This window comes from Vicia villosa, linkage group LG1, assembly GCF_029867415.1.
Source record: "Vicia villosa cultivar HV-30 ecotype Madison, WI linkage group LG1, Vvil1.0, whole genome shotgun sequence".
NCBI classification, from domain to species: domain Eukaryota; kingdom Viridiplantae; phylum Streptophyta; class Magnoliopsida; order Fabales; family Fabaceae; genus Vicia; species Vicia villosa.
Window position 1 is genome coordinate 164,268,290 of NC_081180.1, and position 18,267 is coordinate 164,286,556.

The window sequence follows — 18,267 nt, forward strand, 5'->3', positions numbered from 1 at the left end:
TACACTCCTACTTGACATTGCTATGTCGCGATTCTTTACAATATTAAAGAGTTTCTCTTTAGAGAATGGTGAGTTCAAATATTTCATAGTCTTAGAGAGGAGAATGTTTGTGCTTACTATCTAACAAACCATGAATCTAATAATGATGCGGCGTATCGGTCTCTTGCGGAACCTTTTGTTAGAATTACCACTCTCCATGCTAGTGGGGCTTTGTTTTCTAAATTATTTTTTTTCTTTTTCTTTTCTCACTTGTAAAAAGAAAAACTCTTTTAATGTTTTAAAAATTGACTCCCACAAAAACAGATCAATGGTTGAACCATTGGACTCAGTTATTTGATTGGTTGGACCATGATTTCATGGAAGTATGATTTTCTGTTCTGTTTTAAAGCATTGCTTTCACATACTTTTATGCAAAGTATGAGGACACAAAACTCACATTAATTTTTTAAAAAAGAATCTTCCATGGAATCCACTTTATGGCCCTTAAATTAGTTCCCATGCGTTGGCCTATGTCCTTAACTAATAATTGATGTTCCAAGCATGCTTAAGATCCACCAATTTTTATTTTTTGCAAATAAAAATTACTATAAACATGTACGACCAGATCTCAAACTATTCCACACCCCAACATTAATCATGTGCAAACCATCTATGTTATATGTATGACACCCACCAATAAATGTTAGAAAAATATACTAAGGAATAACTCAATCTTAAAAATTATGTTGTCTGATATCTGATACGAAACTCTTAATATATATATATATATATATATATATATATATATATATATATTCATTCACATTTAAGATCGAACATCTGAAATGTGAAAATAAATGATAAAAATTTAATAGTACATAATCCAATAGATCTTAAATCAAATTCTAATACTATAATAAAATTTTGGTTGAACCTAACTCATTCTATAAAATCAATTGATAAATCAGACTTATAAGTGTGAGGATTGTTCTCGGTTATAAGCTCATGGACTCTTAACACAATATATATAAACAAAGAACAACAATTAAAGGTTAATGTTACAAGCTTTGATGAATCAAACATCAACAATTCAAGTCCCATTCATGAAAAAGAAAAAAACTAGCATAAGAAAATTAATCAAGAAAATGAAATATTATGTACAATTTACTCATGAAGATGTTCATGCTTCATAGTTCATACTCACATCATTAAAATTAAAATCCTACTTTCCTAAACTGAAAACAAAAAACTCATCTCTACTAAATCTTTCATCTCTAACCAATCCTTCAAAAACACACAAAACCAGAAACAATCTCTCACTCACCATTCCACCATTGATGAACAAAAACACCATTCCTTCTAAGCCCATCATAAACATCCACACATCTCTCACCATTTTCACTCTCTTCACAGCCAAGAAACATCTCATCAACAAAACACATAACTCCATTCTCATATATATCAGAAAGAAACTTCATCTCAGCTTTCCCCGCATTCATCTTAACCACAACAAAATCAGCATTCTTCACAGTTTCTCTAAACCAATCAACCAAATCAAACTCTTCCATCTCCATATATTCATCCACATCAATAGCCTCCCCTTCGTCGCTAAAATTTTCATTCAATCCTGGATGATAAACAAACGTAACACGCGGTTCTTTCACGTGCGATAACATTACAGACGCGTTGTAATGAACAAAGTAAATATTGAAATGTTTCTTATCAATTGGATAAGATTCCGGAAACCAATCATTAACCTCACTTTCACCGGTTTCACCAATATTAACATAAACCAGATTCTTCTTATATGTAGAAACATTCACAAACTCAGGCAAATAAGTGATTTTCTTCTCATATGTTCTTTCCTTGACAATAGGCTCCATTAGATTCATAAATTTCTTAGCAAAGTTAACACTTCTACAATCTTCGTGATAGAATAAAGATCTTCTGGTTTCACTTTCTGATTCTGATTCTGATTCTGAGTTTTTCTTGAAAACAATAAGGCTGTGATTACTGACAACTCCAACATGAACTATAGACGAAAACCGCAACAACGAAGAAACCGGTGAAGCGGTTCTTATCATGTTAATATTGTTAATGTTATGAATGGAATAAACATTCTCACTCTCACTCTCGCTATCAAAATCCAAAAGCAAAACACCGATTCCGTTCGGTTTAAGAATCCGTTCGACTTCAAGAACAAGCAATGCCGGGACAGTTACTTTACCTAAATCATCGGACAAAACAAACCCGAATGAATCGTCGCGATACCGATCAAGTGAATAAACGAAATTCTTTTTATTGAATGAGAAAAAGCTATGGTTAATCACATTGGAGAAACCGAGTTTCTGCAAAGTGGAAACAGCTATATTTGAAGCTTCACCAATACAAAGAGTTTCAACAGTATGATTCATGAGTCTTTGTTGAGACTTCAACTCTTTGACTACGTTTGAAAACAGGTTGATTTCTTTTTTGCAGTTTGATGAGTCGAAGGAACCCCAGAAGTTGTTTATGATTCTGCTTTGGAACAAATAAGAGCCTGGTGATAGAGTGGTGTTTGAGTCTTCGAGTTCTATGAGGCAATCGTGATCGTAGGTTTTGGGGACTAAGTCCATGGTGGGTAGAGAGTGGAGGAGTGAAACGATGGAGATGGCAGTAGCAAGAAGTAGTGCTCGGAAGAAAACAGTTCTTAGTATTGTTGAGCCAAAAGGGTTATGGAATCTGGTGGAGGGTTTGGAGTTGGAATTGGGATCCATGGAAACTGATATTGAAGTGTTATTGAAAGGAGGGTGTTGTTTAAGGTTTATATAGGGAGAGACATAAGATAAGGTTGCGACAGAATTAGAAAATAGAGGAAATTGAAACTTAGGATAAGTGAAATATGAATTTGAAATAGTAACAAGAGAGAGATTTAAGTGGTGAGTTTGTTAGGATTTGGATGGAGATAGTGATGGAGTCAGAGATTGAGGCTTAAGAGGGAAAACAAAGGTTGAGGTTTGGGGTAAATTAGGTTTACGTGGCATCATCTAGAAGTTCCTTGTTGATGTTGATGTTCAACTCAACTACTTTCTAAAATGTAGTAGCTCAAAATTTATATATATCTAGAATAGAATTGTTTGCTATCCATTAAGAAAGTTGCATCCAAATATGAAAAAAAAATTTAAATAACCACGTTTAATAAAAAAATTACCAAAAAAATCATGTTTTCGAGGTATTTACCAAACTGTCTAGATTTAGGACACCAAATAATTGGATGCGCCAAACCAAATGGCGCATACATGTGTTTCTATGTCTGTCCCAAGATTTCAAATTGAACGTAAAAGACAGACGCTCACTAATCTAGGTCTGTCACAAGATTCCAAATTGAACGTAAAAGACAGACGCACACTGATCTAGGCCTGTCACAAGATGCCAACAAAAGATTATTATTATATATATATATATATAATAAACGACAACTAAGTAATATTATCTATTTTCTAGTAATTATTCAATTATAAAATGTATTTTAAAATATGTTTGTCCCAAGATTTCAAATTGAACGTAAAAGACAGACGCACGCTGATCTAGGTCTGTCACAAGATGCCAACATGACGAGACTAGACAGACGCACTCTGATCTATGTCTGTCCCAAGATTCCAAATTGAACGTAAAAGACAGACACACACTGATATAGGTCTGTCACAAGATGCCAACAAAAGATTATTATTACATATATATATATATATATATATATATATATATATATATATATATATATATATATATATATATATATATATATATATATATATATATATATATATATATATATATATATATATATATATAACGACAACTAAGTAATATTATCTATTTTCTAGTAATTATTCAATTATAAAATGTATTTTAAAATATGTCTGTTTGCTTAATTAATGTTCAGACAACCACAACTAACACAACAACCACATTAATTTTAATTAAATGATCCGGCGTTTGCAACACAAAACAACCGGTAGAACACGATATTACATTGCAAAAAAGAAAATAACATAGAACAACTGGTAGTACAGGAAATCACATTGCAACAAATAAAACAACACTTAATCTAAACTACTCAAGTATCACTGCAAGAACAAGTGTATTTTCAACGCCTCGGTTAACTTCTCCACTATGTGTCCAAAACATTAGATCCACGTCCACATCGTCTTTCACACGATCCCAATAATACATGTATGTGCCTTCTGGGTTATTATCCGTCAACGTAATGTATGGACAACGATAATCTATCTGTTTAACTTTCCTGGTTGGACCATCCAGTTGACGAAACCCGGTGTTGATGGCTCTAACAATTCTCTTGAAATCCCAATGAGGGTTCAGGCAAACCCGCATGTGACTACCTTCCTCAAAAAAGACTACAACCCAAACTGAATTCATTTTTAAGTGTTTGCAGCAAGAAGAAAAAAAGAGTTAATACTTCAACTCCACACACACACCTCTATTTATAGAAGAGCAGACCATTTGTGGCAACTTTTTTTTAGCGGGTAAATATGGCGGGAATTTTTTTTGTTAATTATTAATAACTTAAATACTCATTGGCAACTTTGTAACGATAAAATATCATTTCATTGAAATATGCTAAGAGCATTTGATTGAACTGTACAGAAGTTACAGAAATGATAAAGAAACTGCGGCATCTAGGATATTACAAAGGTTAAAATAATGTCTTCTCTGTCCTCCATCATCCGAGTGCATTGGATGTCGTCTTCCATAATCTCCCACCAACGCTGTCTTTCAAGAAAAACACTACCCCTTGTTCTAAGCCTCTTGATAGATCTGATTTCTTCGCCGGGACTGTACTCCCCGTCCAAAAACCTCAGGATGGTTCTCTTAAGTTGGTCCATGGAATGGATATTCCAAAACATAACCTGCATGGGAGGTTTGACGGGAGAGAAAATGACGTACCCGTTCCTTCGATGATAGTCCGGTTGATGGTCGAACCGCCTCACAGGTGGTGGAGGCTCAGAGCTCCGGTGCGTGCTATCTGGCCTTATTCGAGATCTCATTTTTTCCGTGTGTGTAGTCTTATACACACAAGAAACCCTAATTTATAGAGGGACGGACGCCTTGCTTAAGGTCTATAGCACAATTAGGGTTTCCTCTACAAGAAAAAACGTAAACCCTAATTTTCAAAAAAAAAGGTTTGTACTAATGCGCCAAATGGAATGGCGCATATGTACATTTTATTAACTGGAATGCGCCAAATGGAATGGCGCATTAGTTGAAATTTTGAAAAAAAATGCCATTTCATTTGGCGCATATGAATGATACCTGTGGTCCCCACATGGTCCCCACCTGTTAACGTCTTAATAATTGCAGTCTTTCGCATGCGTCTGAAACGATTCCTGCAACCTCGCATGCGTCTGAAACGATTCCTGAAACGATTCTTGATAAGATTCCTGAAACGATTCCTCCTAATACTGCATGCATGCAACCCTAGCTGGCACCTAGTTCTGCTCTGCATGCATGTCACCATGTCCTGTCACCGAAAGTTATGTTGCATGCATGCCAACCACTTCTGCACAAGCAACACCTAGCAACTATGAATGTGTTGACTTGTCCAGCATGCAGATTGTTACTGTTTTTGCCTCATCAGTATATATACTACTTAGGCCTCTGCAGATTTCTCACCACTTTCACTCATCTACTCTCACAATAATCATTTTGCTTTCAAATTCCAAATTTCCAGTGTTCAACCATGTCTCTCTTAACAATGGGTGATACGCACCGAGGAACCCTTGAGAACATCGCAGCCTATGTAAGTATTTTACTATTATGTTAATAACATGCACCTGTCTGTGATGAAATAACCGAATACTTATGCATACATAATTATTTTCAGGACGCTAACCGTTTCCGGACTCGTAGTCACTCGATCATCGCTCCGGACGACCACATAAGACCCTACTTGGACGTTGCTGGTTTCGGACCGATTAGCACCATCGTTGAGTCTTCTATTGATCACAAATTTGTTCTGGCGTTGGTAGAACGCTGGAGGCCGGAGACACACACTTTTCATGTTCCAACAGGGGAGTGCACCATCACCCTGGAGGATGTTCATATGTTACTAGGCCTTCCAGTTGACGGGAAGGCAATTAATGGTTGTGTAATGCAGGCAAATTCCTATGCTTTCAGGCATTGGGCATAGACTTGATAGAGGGACAAGTTGGAGCTAGGGGACAGGGTGTTAACCTTAAGAGGTTAAGGGTTTATTATGATAATTTTCGGTTGGATGATGCGTCTCCCCAAGAGACCATACTTCAGAAAACCAGGTGCTACCTACTCTTGCTAATTGGAAACATTTTGTTTCCAGATAGTACTGGTAACACTGTTAATTTTATGTATCTTCGTTTATTAATGGATTTTACTAGAGTTGGTCTATATAGCTGGGGGTCTGCAGTGCTGGCTACGGTGTACCTATCCCTGTGCAAGAACTCAAAATATGATTCTTGCACATTCTATGGATGCGCTCTGTTGGTGCAGGTGTGGGGGTGGTGGAGGATGCCCATAATGGCCCCAATTAACAATGGCAGTTGGACCTTTCCGTATGCACTGAGGTAAGTTTTTAATATACCATATTTTTCATGCACAATTAGTGGATTATGATCTACTCTACTCTAACTAAATCATTTAATTTGCGTTTTAGATTTTGCGTGAAAAAAATGGACTTCACAAAAAATCCGCGGTCAAATATCACAATGTACGGCCAGCTGATTGATCACCTAGGACCCCATCAAGTATTATCTCTAATCTTTTGCTCTTTTATATATGTATTTTTTATAAATACTTGCCCGAAATAATGTATAACTCTTATGCATGCAGTTTATATGGAGACCGTATCTCAATTGCGACCATGAGCCTAGAGCTGCAGATGCAGAAATTTGGACTACAAGATGTTGCCTGATCCGGTACAACATCATCGAAATGCATCATAGAGATCGGGTCATGCTACAGTTCAGAATGCGTTAACGTATACCCGATCCTCCAGTTGACTTGGGAGTGTGGCACCTCAGACGAGTCAACCATCAGTGGACTCACCAAAACTGGAAGGATTTCGCACCCGATCACCGCCAGATGTGGAAGGACCGTCGCCAATATGTCCTCAACTTCCCCGTCAGTGATCATGAGATGAAACCGTCCGCCGAGTACATGAGTTGTTATCGTACGGTTACAACCCCTAACTTGTTTATTGCAGATCCGTTCTACTTAATAATAGACCCCCGTGCTCACAACTACATCCTACCCGAACAACAACCTGAAGAGGAACAACAACAACAACAACAACAACAACAACGGCAACAACAACAGCAACAACAATGGCAACAACTACAACAACGACAACTGCAGCAGCAACAACTACTATGAGAACTAGAACAAAATCAGTACACCGACCAACAACAAAATCTGTTCTCCACTCCGTCCCGTTCTGCCCGCAACTACCGGCAACCAAATCTATTCCAATCACAGTCTCAACCTTTTCAAGAAGCTGAAGACCAACACCATTCCGCTAGCCAGTATCGGACCCAATCACAACCATTTGGGTTTTCAGCGTTTGCAGGGTCCGCCAGGTTGTTCGGCCAAAACCTTATGCCCGGCTCGTCAAGCCTACATCTAAGTCCCGACAATGGTCCTCAAAATGAACCCTCTCACCGTGGCACCCCTTCTGGCTATGCAACACCGTCGAACCAATTTGGCTTTAATCAAGGTAGTTCTAGTGCTGATGGGTGCTACGAACCTGAAGTCGTTCCCCTGCCCACTCAACCACCACGACTTAACACTTATGAGGGGATGGGTAACCGACTTTACAACAACCGTTTTCTAGAAAATTATGGTGGCTTGGACGAATTCATAGACAGCGACCCACAAAACAACCCACTTCCAGGCCCAGTGACACAGACCCATCAAGAAGCACGAAGGGGTAGGGGTGGTGCTAGGCTTCGCGGCGGCATCAACGATCGCGGTAAACGTGTGATAACAAGACCGTCGTGCGGAACAGATGGCTATCTTGGTGATGGACGCCATTAAGCATTTTGTTGTGTTTTCTTTAGCCAATTGTTGTCGATGTATCGTTTCTTTAATCAATTGTAAATGATGTTTCGTTTTCGATTATCAAATGCCAATTTACGTTTTGTGCATTAAATTATAAAAACTAAAAAAATAATTTGAAAAATAATATATATAAGCACTTTAACTAATAAAAAAATTGAAAAATAAAATAAAAAAATCTAACCCTAATGCGCCAAATGGTTTGGCTATTAGGGAAAAACCCTAAGCCTAATGCGCCATTCCATTTGGCGCAAACACTTCCAATTTTAGTGTTAGCCAAATGGTTTGGCGTATGCATCCAAATTCAGCACTTATGCGCCAAACCAAATGGCGCATCCACTTATCTGGTATCCCAAACCTAGACAGTTTGGTAAATACCCCGAAAACATAGTTTTTTTGGTATTTTTTTTATTAAACATGGTTATTTAAATTTTTTTTTTTCCAAATACAAACAACTAGGGTGGATAATTAATATATCTGATTTATATATTATTTAAATATGTAAATAATTTTTAGGTTTAATTGTTACTTTGTTCCTTCTATTTAATTTGAAAAACTACTATTTTAATTTTCTTTTCAAATTTTCTGTGCAATTTTCGTCCCCCTATTTTGTTTTTCTGCAAAATTAGTTCCTATTTTTGTTATTTTTTCAGCAAAACACTCAAAAGGGGGACCAAGATCATAATTTTAAAAATGAAGAGACCAAAATAAAAAAAGACAAAATAGGAAGACCAAAGTTATAATTAAGGTTTTTTTTTTATAAATAGGTCCGGAAATAACTAACTTAAAAAATAAAGTGTTTTATTAGTAAAACAAGTAAAAATAATTAATAAAAAAACATTAGCTATATTAATTTTATTTTGATTAATTTGTATTTTTTATTAATAAAAGAATATTATTATTATTATGTAGAGGCTGGGTTATGATTCAAATTAGAGAAAAGTCATGTCATCAAAGTGAGTCATTAAAATAGTTAGAAAAAAGGACATGTGTCACTTAATCCATGAATTAAGGAAATATTCCCTTAACCTTCTATAAATTGGAGCATTGATTGAAAACAAAGGAAGGAAGAAAATTGATGAAGTCTCTCTCTCTCTCTCTCTCTCTCTCTCTCTCTCTCTCTCTCTCTCTCTCTCTTGTAGAGTAATGATTAAGTCTAAGACTTAATCTTCTTCTATCTTTCTATTAGTTTCATAGTTTATCATTTATCATTTAATTTCTCTTGTTGTTGATACTTCTAATTTGATGAAAGCACCAATGTAAGGGTTTATCATTTTTCACACCAAGAACAAATCACAGCTACACCATACATAAATGACGAGTTGATTGTTTCAGAAGCTTTAAGATAAACCTTTCTAGTTGTTGATACTTCTAATTTGAGTAGTGAACCAGGGATTAAACCATTGATTTCAGTTTTTTATGGAGCTCCCATAATCAAAGGTTTTATTACTTCCACCGTCATACACGATTGTTATAGCAAGCTGAAGACAACAATCGATGGGGATATCAAGCGACCAGGGTCCTCACCGGTGTTCATCTTAGGGTATTTCAATATCGTTGTCGCACTTACCTTGCCTACGATTCTTCTATCAGATCCACCAGACTTAGTGTCCATTCCGCTGCCGCCGCTCGCCCCACCATGGCTACATCGCTCAGTTTACCCAAGACCACTTAACTCCCCACCGTCATCAAAGGTAACCAACCTTCCTCACTATTTCCAATTTGAACAGAAGATTTTATATGGAATTCAATCTCACAGTACACCCACAATTGATAGTCGAATTCCTAGTGTTTATGTGCTAACATGTTCATTATCTACTAATACCAACATTGTGTCTTCACAGGAAGCCCATAACATGTTTGTTAAAATGCCCCTCATAGTTGATTTCTCTTGTGACACTTTTACAAGTATGTTCAGTATGATGCAAATCCCTGCATCTTTTCGACAAGTTGATATGGACACCTCTGACTATACTGCAAGTTCTGTTATGTTTCATAATTATCAAGATTGCAGTAATTGTTACCCATCTAGTGGACTTCTGCTCAAGTAATTGTTACCCATCTAGCGAACTTCTGCTCAAGTTTGGTTTAATTAACAATGTTGGATCATCCTCAATTCTATATGATTTATATTCTACCTATGCATGCATTTTTTCGTGGTATGACTCCCAATCGTAATTTGAGTTGTTATGATATTGTGAGTCTTTTCTATTGTTGCCACATTGAGCTCCTACTAGTATTATCCCTAGCTCATGTCCAATCCAAACATAAGGGTTGGAATTTGTTGTCACTTCTGGTTGTTGAAAGAATTAGGGCTTTGTGCATAATTGCATTATTAATTGGATTTTGGATTGTGAGGCCATGGCACTTCAACATAGTTTTGATGATTCCAGTGGTAATCACAATGCTTATTCAAGCTATAAGCACATGGACTTGGACATCTTTTAAAATGCCAAAATTTCATGGTATCCTCATCCACAGATTGAAGGAGAAAACGAGTTTCAAATATTTGCTCTAAACAAGTTTGAAGAGAAAAATGAGAGCATCTGGTGAGAGAAGTTTTTCTAAATTAAAATTATTAAAATCTTATTTGAGATCTACTATGTCACAAGATAGATTAAATAGACTTGCGTTGATTTCAATTGAAAATAATTTTTTGAAAACCTTGATTATAAACAAATTATTAATGATTTTGCAACAAAAAATGCTAAGAAAGAAGAAGAAGAAGTCTTTTTATAGTGGTTTATGTTTTGATGTAGTATAAACATTGAAGAAGAAGAAGAAGAAGAAGAAGAAGAAATCTTTTTATAGTGGTTTATGTTTTGATGTAGTATAAACATTGATTTAAAGATCCATACTTGTATTCTTTTTGCATAATGTCAAATGAAAATGTGTTTTTTATCCAATTATTTCTTTAATCCTTATGTATTTATTGTTTAACAAAAATAAAGGGCACTACTTTTTTAATTCGTCCAAAGCCTCGAAATTCAAAGGAACGACCCTGATAACGGTGCTATATGCATCTTAAGTCTATACATTTAATTTTGAAGAAAAATAATTTTTTATGTAAAATAAATTAACAATGCATTTTGTTGTTCATTTGTCTTTTATTCTTATATAATTTATAACTTATTATTGAAATATTTTAAACTTGCTGCACCAAGTTTTGCTCAATATTTTTTGAACAATTTTTCTTAAGAAATAAATATAATCTTAATTTGTGGATAATTGTTCTGGTTTTTGGGTGCAAAACTGTCTTAGTTTAATACTAGCTAGTGCAGGGTGACAAGCTTTATTGAAATATTATTAAAAAAAATAAGAAGAAAAGGATTATGCAAGATGCTTTCAACATTCAAGTGGCCATTAGACTATGTATAATGGGGGTGTTGAAATTTTTTTTCAACTGTTGAATTCATGCAATGGTATGTTTAATAGCTTGTTTAATATGATGTGGATTACTTTGTGTTGAAAGAATTCAACATGTTGAATGAATGAGAGTGGGGGCCACATACAATATTTTGCAAAATCCTATTAGTTGTTGTGACTATTTGAATTTTTAGTGTGTTGTGAATGGTGGTAAAGTAGGGTGTTGAATTTTATTAAACAAAACTATTGTAGTGAGTAAAAGTTGAATGTGTGTTGAATTATTAGGTGGAAGAGAGAGAAGATGATGTGGAGTATAAAAAGTGAAAAAGTAGGGTGTTGAATTTGGAAACCATTGTAAATAGTCTTATTGGAAGCTCAAACTGCTTGCAGTGAAAAATTAACGTGTGGACTAATTTAATAAGTAAGGGGCTTGGTTCCATGATTAAAGTCATTGGCAAACCCATGATGCCCCCAATTTCTTATTTTAAATATATGATAAAGAAAACTAAGCATACTTAAGCTACGCTTTTAGAATATTCTATGGCCTGAACTTTGATCTTTTAGTTCAAGAGATAACTTTTTATAAGAATTTTTTTTTAAAAGACATTTAAACAAATTGAATAAACGTACATGACACACACACATCATCTTGATAAATTGAGACTCATATCTCGGTGCTTAATGATCTTTAATATGTTTAACAATTGGACACATTTATCTTTTATAACCATTGACTCATCAAACAATTAACTATCAAATTAATTTTCCATATCATTATTCTCTAAATCACTATATATCAAACAAATTTCTAAGCTTGGTCTTGATGACAATATGCCAACTCTTCATTGCGTCTTCTAGATAATATTATTGTTTTACTTGAGTTGCGAATACAAATTGAATCATTTTCATAAAATTGCTGTGGAAAAACAAAACAGAAGGAAAATAAAAGAACAAAAAAACAATACAAGAGGTTAACGTGAAAAATTTTAAAATCAGAGAAAAAATTACAATCATTGTCAATAGACAATCGGAGAATAATACTATGTGAAAATTCTTACAACACATAATATACTCTCAACTAACTCAGGTCCTAATACACTCACATCCTCCCAAATAAATATTTAACTACATCTCACACCACTCTAATACAAGAGCATAAGAGAATAAAGAAAGTTAAATACAAACTTAAACTGCTTTTGACGGATGCATCTTGGAGTGAAGAACTTCTCTTCCATCACAAAACTAAGCGATGTGGTACTTCTTCAACATGTATATTTTCAATCAACCCTAACAATCTCCGCCTTAATTGAAAATAATACAATAACTTGTATTGTCTTCACCGACAATCATACTCCACCATAAAGAGTATAGTCACTTGAAGCTACACCACTTTAAGAATTTTCACATTGTCTTCACTGACAATCATAGTATTAATAACTATCATACTCTCTCATGAAGAATATATTTCATTTGAAGATAAATCTCTACAAGAATTTCACATTGTCGTCACCGACAATCATATACTTTATCATGAAGAATAAATTTCACTTGAAGTTACACCACTCCAAGAATTTCACATGTCAAAAACTAGGTTGAAAACTTATGGTGTAACTTTCTTGTTGGCAGGAAGCTTTTCAACCACCGACATAATCTTGCACCTTGTGTAATCTTGATTGTATCAACACATCTTTGACTTGAACTTTCCACAAGTCAAAATTAATTCTTCCATCAAATTTCTCTACCCCAAACTGCACAACGGAACTTGTGGCTGCAGCACAACAACTCTTTCACAATACTACCCTTCTTTTCTAATGTGGAAGATCAGACAAAGCTGCAACTATAGAGCATACTAAGAACTCATATCTCCAGATCAAACCAAAATCTCTGATAGCAGTTGTTGGGAAAAAAACAAAACATATAGAATATAAAAGAACAAAATAACAACACAAGAGATTAACGTGAAAACTCCAAAACCGGAGAAAAACCACGGTCATTGTCAATAGACAACCAGAGAATAACACTATGTGAAAATTGTTACAACACATAATATACCCTCAACTAACTCAGGCCCCAGTACACTGACATCCTCCAAAACAAATATTTAACTACATCTCACAACACTCTAATACAAGAGCATACGAGAACAAAGAAAGTTAAATACAAGGTTAAAGTGCTTTTGACGGGTTCATCTTGGAGTGAAGAACTTAAATCCTATCTATAGCATTGAATTCTCTCTTCCATCACAAAACTAAGAAATGTTGTACTTCTTCAACATGTATATTTTCAATCAACTCCAACAAAAACAACCGACTCCCACTTAAAACAATTTGTCCTTAGAAATTTCATGCTTATGAATTGTGTACAGTTTGGTCTCATAGTATACTTTAGGAAAGCATTTTTGCAAATCAAATATTTGGTGTACATATGTACACGTTTGATTTCTTGGTATGCCTTTAAAAAAATATTTCGCTCTTACACGTGTACATGTTTGATTTCTTGTGCCAAATTATCTTGAGTGAGTCGGGTTCAGCTCGGACTCAATGTAGCTCGCCCCTCAATGGAGCTCGCCCCAATTGTCCAGAAGAATAAGGCTGAGTTGAAATAGCTTATGGGTGAGGTTGGCCATACTGCCCCAAGGTTAACACGAGACAATATTTGATCGAGATATGATAGAGAATGCATCTATGGTTGATTATGAACATTGGGACATGAGATTTAGGCATTCAAACTTGATTCCTAATCGTCATTATGAGGTCATTTACAACTTACAAGGTTTTAAAAAACGGACGCGGCCGCGGTCGCGTCACGTTTGCGTAAAGGTTTTTGCGATTTCGGTCGGTACAGTTGCCGCAACACTTATTGCGGCCTTCGGGTGTAAACTAACCACAATTTGTTCTTCAAAATAGAAAACGGTGATAACGGTATCGACATCTGCCAAAACTGTTTTGTCGCGACCGTTTTCGCAGTCGTAGACCGTTTTTTAAAACCCTTCACACAATTCATGGGCAAGCACATTAATACATGAATCCACTAACCAGTCTTCCAAATAAGATTAAGATTCCTTCCAAGTTTGTCTTGATACCACTCCCAAGTTATCCTCTTGTCCTTCCTTAACAGTCCCAAATTAATAACCGAAATCCCCTTGAAAATTATGCTATTTCTACCGTTCCACGACATTCAGCTTGTTGCTGCCCAGAAAAAACTTGACATGCTTTATCAATTTTGCTGCTACAATTGAATCTAAACTTGTCCCAATTCTCCATTACCAAAAATGTATCAATCACTTCCTCCACACGAATCCAAGAGCAGAGCTTCCTCCACACTTCGGCTTCAATTTATACTATATTGTTTATGAACTTACCACCCTTTCCTACGTTTTCTTTTTATACTTTTTGGTTGTTTATTTTATAATATTGGTAACAATGAGCTTTAACTTTATAAAAAAATGTCTTCAATTTAGTGTATTCTAAAAATTGTGCTCGTAGTAGAAAAGGTTTTGGAAAATATGTGAATTGTGATGGATCTTTGATCTGTCTGTTACTCTCTTAATTGAATTTTGATGCATGGTGTAAAGCTAAAATAAACTGATGCTTGTTAAAACTGAACTAAAGGCCTATCTTTATTAACATATATACACAATTGTGAAAAAGACATTTTTTATACAACAATGAAAAACGACATTATTTTATATTGATTGTGTATAGCTCATTACACTAGAATGTGTTACTGATACTAAGTACTAACTACTCAGCAGAAAACAATTTGTATGTTTTTGTTATGTGTTTGAAAAATCGGCAGAAATTATAGTTTATTCTTTTAAAAAATGAATTCTTCAATTGATGTTAAAAGGTTATACTTTAGTTATGATATCCTTACTTCATAATTGGAATTTAATTTTTTTTTTTATAAAAATCAATCTTATTCATTAGATAAAAAAATAGAGTAGAGAAAGAAAATGTGTTAGGGCATTTTCCATCTACACATTAACAACAACACTAATAATCAAGACTAATAAGTTATGGACATCAAAAAGATTTAAGAGGTTAGAAACCAAAAGGAAGGTACCAATCCAAAACTTTAATCCAAACAGGCAAGCAAAGTTCTTCGGCAAGAGACAAGTGAATTTTGGAACCCCAATCTTTAAATCTATCCAGTTATGAATCATATCTTTAGTTTTGACATTAGCTTTATCACACTCAAATCGATTATTCATGTTCACAATATTGATTAATCTCACAACTTGTGGATAAAACAATTGTTGACTGAAAAGAGGAGTTTGATTTGCCACATCCCTAGTAAGATTCTTACTCAAAAACATATTTCCTTCATCCAAGCTTCTTTGAAATACCTTGAGCACAAACTTAAAACAACCTTAGCCTAATAACAACGCACCCAACAAAATAAACCAAGCAAGAAAAAATAGAACCCACAACAAAACAAGCACAATAAAATAAACTATTACATGAACACACATACATAAACTCGAGGCTTCCTTATGTTCCGGTGGTGGCGGCTCTGGTGGAGTCGATTTCTATGTCGATACCACACTGGGCCATCAGTTGGTAGATGTGATTTTGGGGTTGCAAACAATTGATGGTTGATGGCGGAGAGGTGGGGGAGCTTGATGGAGGTTGGAGGAAGAAATATGTATGGATCTAACATGGATGAAGGTTTCAAAGAAATGAAAAGAGAGGAAGAAAAACTTACAGTGGGGGAGGAACCTCCATTGAAGAGGAGATGACCACCATAATGGAAGTGAATAGCTCCGATGAGGAAGGAGGACCTCTACAAGAGGGGAGGTGACACACATCAAAAGAGAAGAACCTTAAATTTAGAGAGAGGGGAGAGCTTCTCTCTCTAAACATTTTTTTATTGTTTTTTCTATCTATGTTTTTCATAATTGGAAACCTTAGATTTGTATATTTTGATATATATAATAAATATATCAATAAAAAAATTAGTGAAGAATTTGAAATGTCAAATTAGTGAGAGAATTTGAAAAGTCTTAAACTAGTGAGGAAAATTGAATTATGTCATTAGTTAGTAAGAGAATTGAAATCTTTCACTAAATAGTGACAAAATCTGTAGAGTACATATTATAGTTTTGGTCATTTGTTTGTGGCAGTGAAGGTTTTATTATATTACAATTTGTAATTTATGACAGATTATAAATTTTCTCACTAATATTTTGCGAGGGCGATATTTGTTACGAGTTTAGGTCGTCACAAATTCGATCACTTTACAAAAAGTTATTGTGAGTGGGACTCTTGAGTTCAATAGATTCAGAGTAGGCCTCAAAGTTCAAAGAGGTATTTACAGATCACTCATAAAAGAGATTTTCACATTGACAGTGAGAGTTAAACCCACGACTACTCGGTGTGTGAGCTAAATCATTAAACTAGTTTTTTTAGTGCAATGCTAACGGCAGTCATAATCAACGCAAATATATTTCGTTTTCCCCGCAATTCTTGTTTACCTCCTTTTTTTATTAATTTAACTCAATAAAATACAATTTAATTTGTGACAATTTTTTACTATGTTAATTTTCAAAACTTAATAAATTAGTAATGATTTGCCCAAAGTAAAAAAAAAAAAAAAAACCAAAACTAAACTTAAAAAAATAAAAATGAAATAAAATAAAATTCATATGTTTCATAGTTTTCTCGCAAAAATAATTTAAAATAATAAATATTATAAAAAATAAAAGGTGAAAAGTTATGAAAAATATATATGACAAATTTTTTAAAACTTTTTTTTAAAATAATTTTATCAAACAAGTTTTTTTATTTTTTATTTCTAAAATATTTCTAAAACAAGACTACCAAACAAATCTTTTAAAATTTTGCTCTTAAATAAAGTTTTTGAAAAGTGATTTATAAAATAATATTTGAGAGCTATCAAAAGTAAATCAAGCAGACCCAAATGTTTGTGTGTTTCTTCTCTTTTTCAAAACCCGATTTTCAGAAATCTAAGATTTTTATTCCCTTTCTATACTTTGGGCTATTCCCTAGCATGGCCCCTTTTGGTTTTCTTCTATCCCCAGCGAGCCGTGTCTCCATGTCGGACTCCTTTCATGATTTCTTCTAGAAGATCAGTATTGTGGCCTATCCCCACAGTATTAGTCTCCCGCAGCGCACTCCTCGCGGAGTCTTACAATTTTGCATTCATATCATCACCATTGTTTAGACTCTTAGGGCTAAAAATCAGTTCTTCTGTATTTAAGTCTCTTTAATCTCGTAAATGCAAAGATTTAAATCTTCATATCTCCAGATAGAAGAAACTTAAATAAGCGCAACTGTCATACCCCAATTTTTACCTCTAAGATTCCACCTATCATTCATCTTCACATCATTTGCATTTAACTAAGGATCAAAAGCATGGATCTCCTATCCCCCTAACCCTTTGGATTACCTTTAGGAAGTAGATCACCAAGCACCTTGTGTTTCTCTCTACATCTTTATTTGCTTACTCTTATCATCTAACTTTCACTAACCTTTATTAAAAATACAAAAAAAAAACATGTTTGTTCATTGCTTTCTTTTTCTCTTATTGTGCAAGGTAGAGTTGGAAATCAAAAGTCAAGAGAGTATCTACTACTCAAGAGGATATTATTTCATGTGCAAAGATGTTCAAAAGTTCAAATTAACTTGGCCTATGGTTGAAGTTTTCCCAAAGATCATGCATTGTTTCCGAAATTAGGGTTTGTCCCTCAAAGTCAAAGATGTGGTCAACTCTTGGTGAAATGGATTTTTCTTCAAGGAATGACCTATAATCTTAGGCCATTATCATGTCAAGCTTTATTCAACATCATTAGATCAAGAGAAGTTCAAGATTGAG

At 34.6% G+C, this 18,267-nt stretch overlaps 1 protein-coding gene across 1 annotated transcript; it reads right to left on the minus strand.

Annotated features, from left to right (window-relative positions):
• Positions 1-1,295: 1,295 nt before the first annotated feature.
• LOC131658704 (uncharacterized) lies at positions 1,296-2,594 on the minus strand. Its single transcript, XM_058927974.1, has one exon. The coding sequence runs from the start codon at positions 2,592-2,594 to the stop codon at positions 1,296-1,298; it is 1,299 nt and encodes a 432-aa protein (XP_058783957.1).
• Between the last annotated feature and the right edge of the window lie 15,673 nt (positions 2,595-18,267).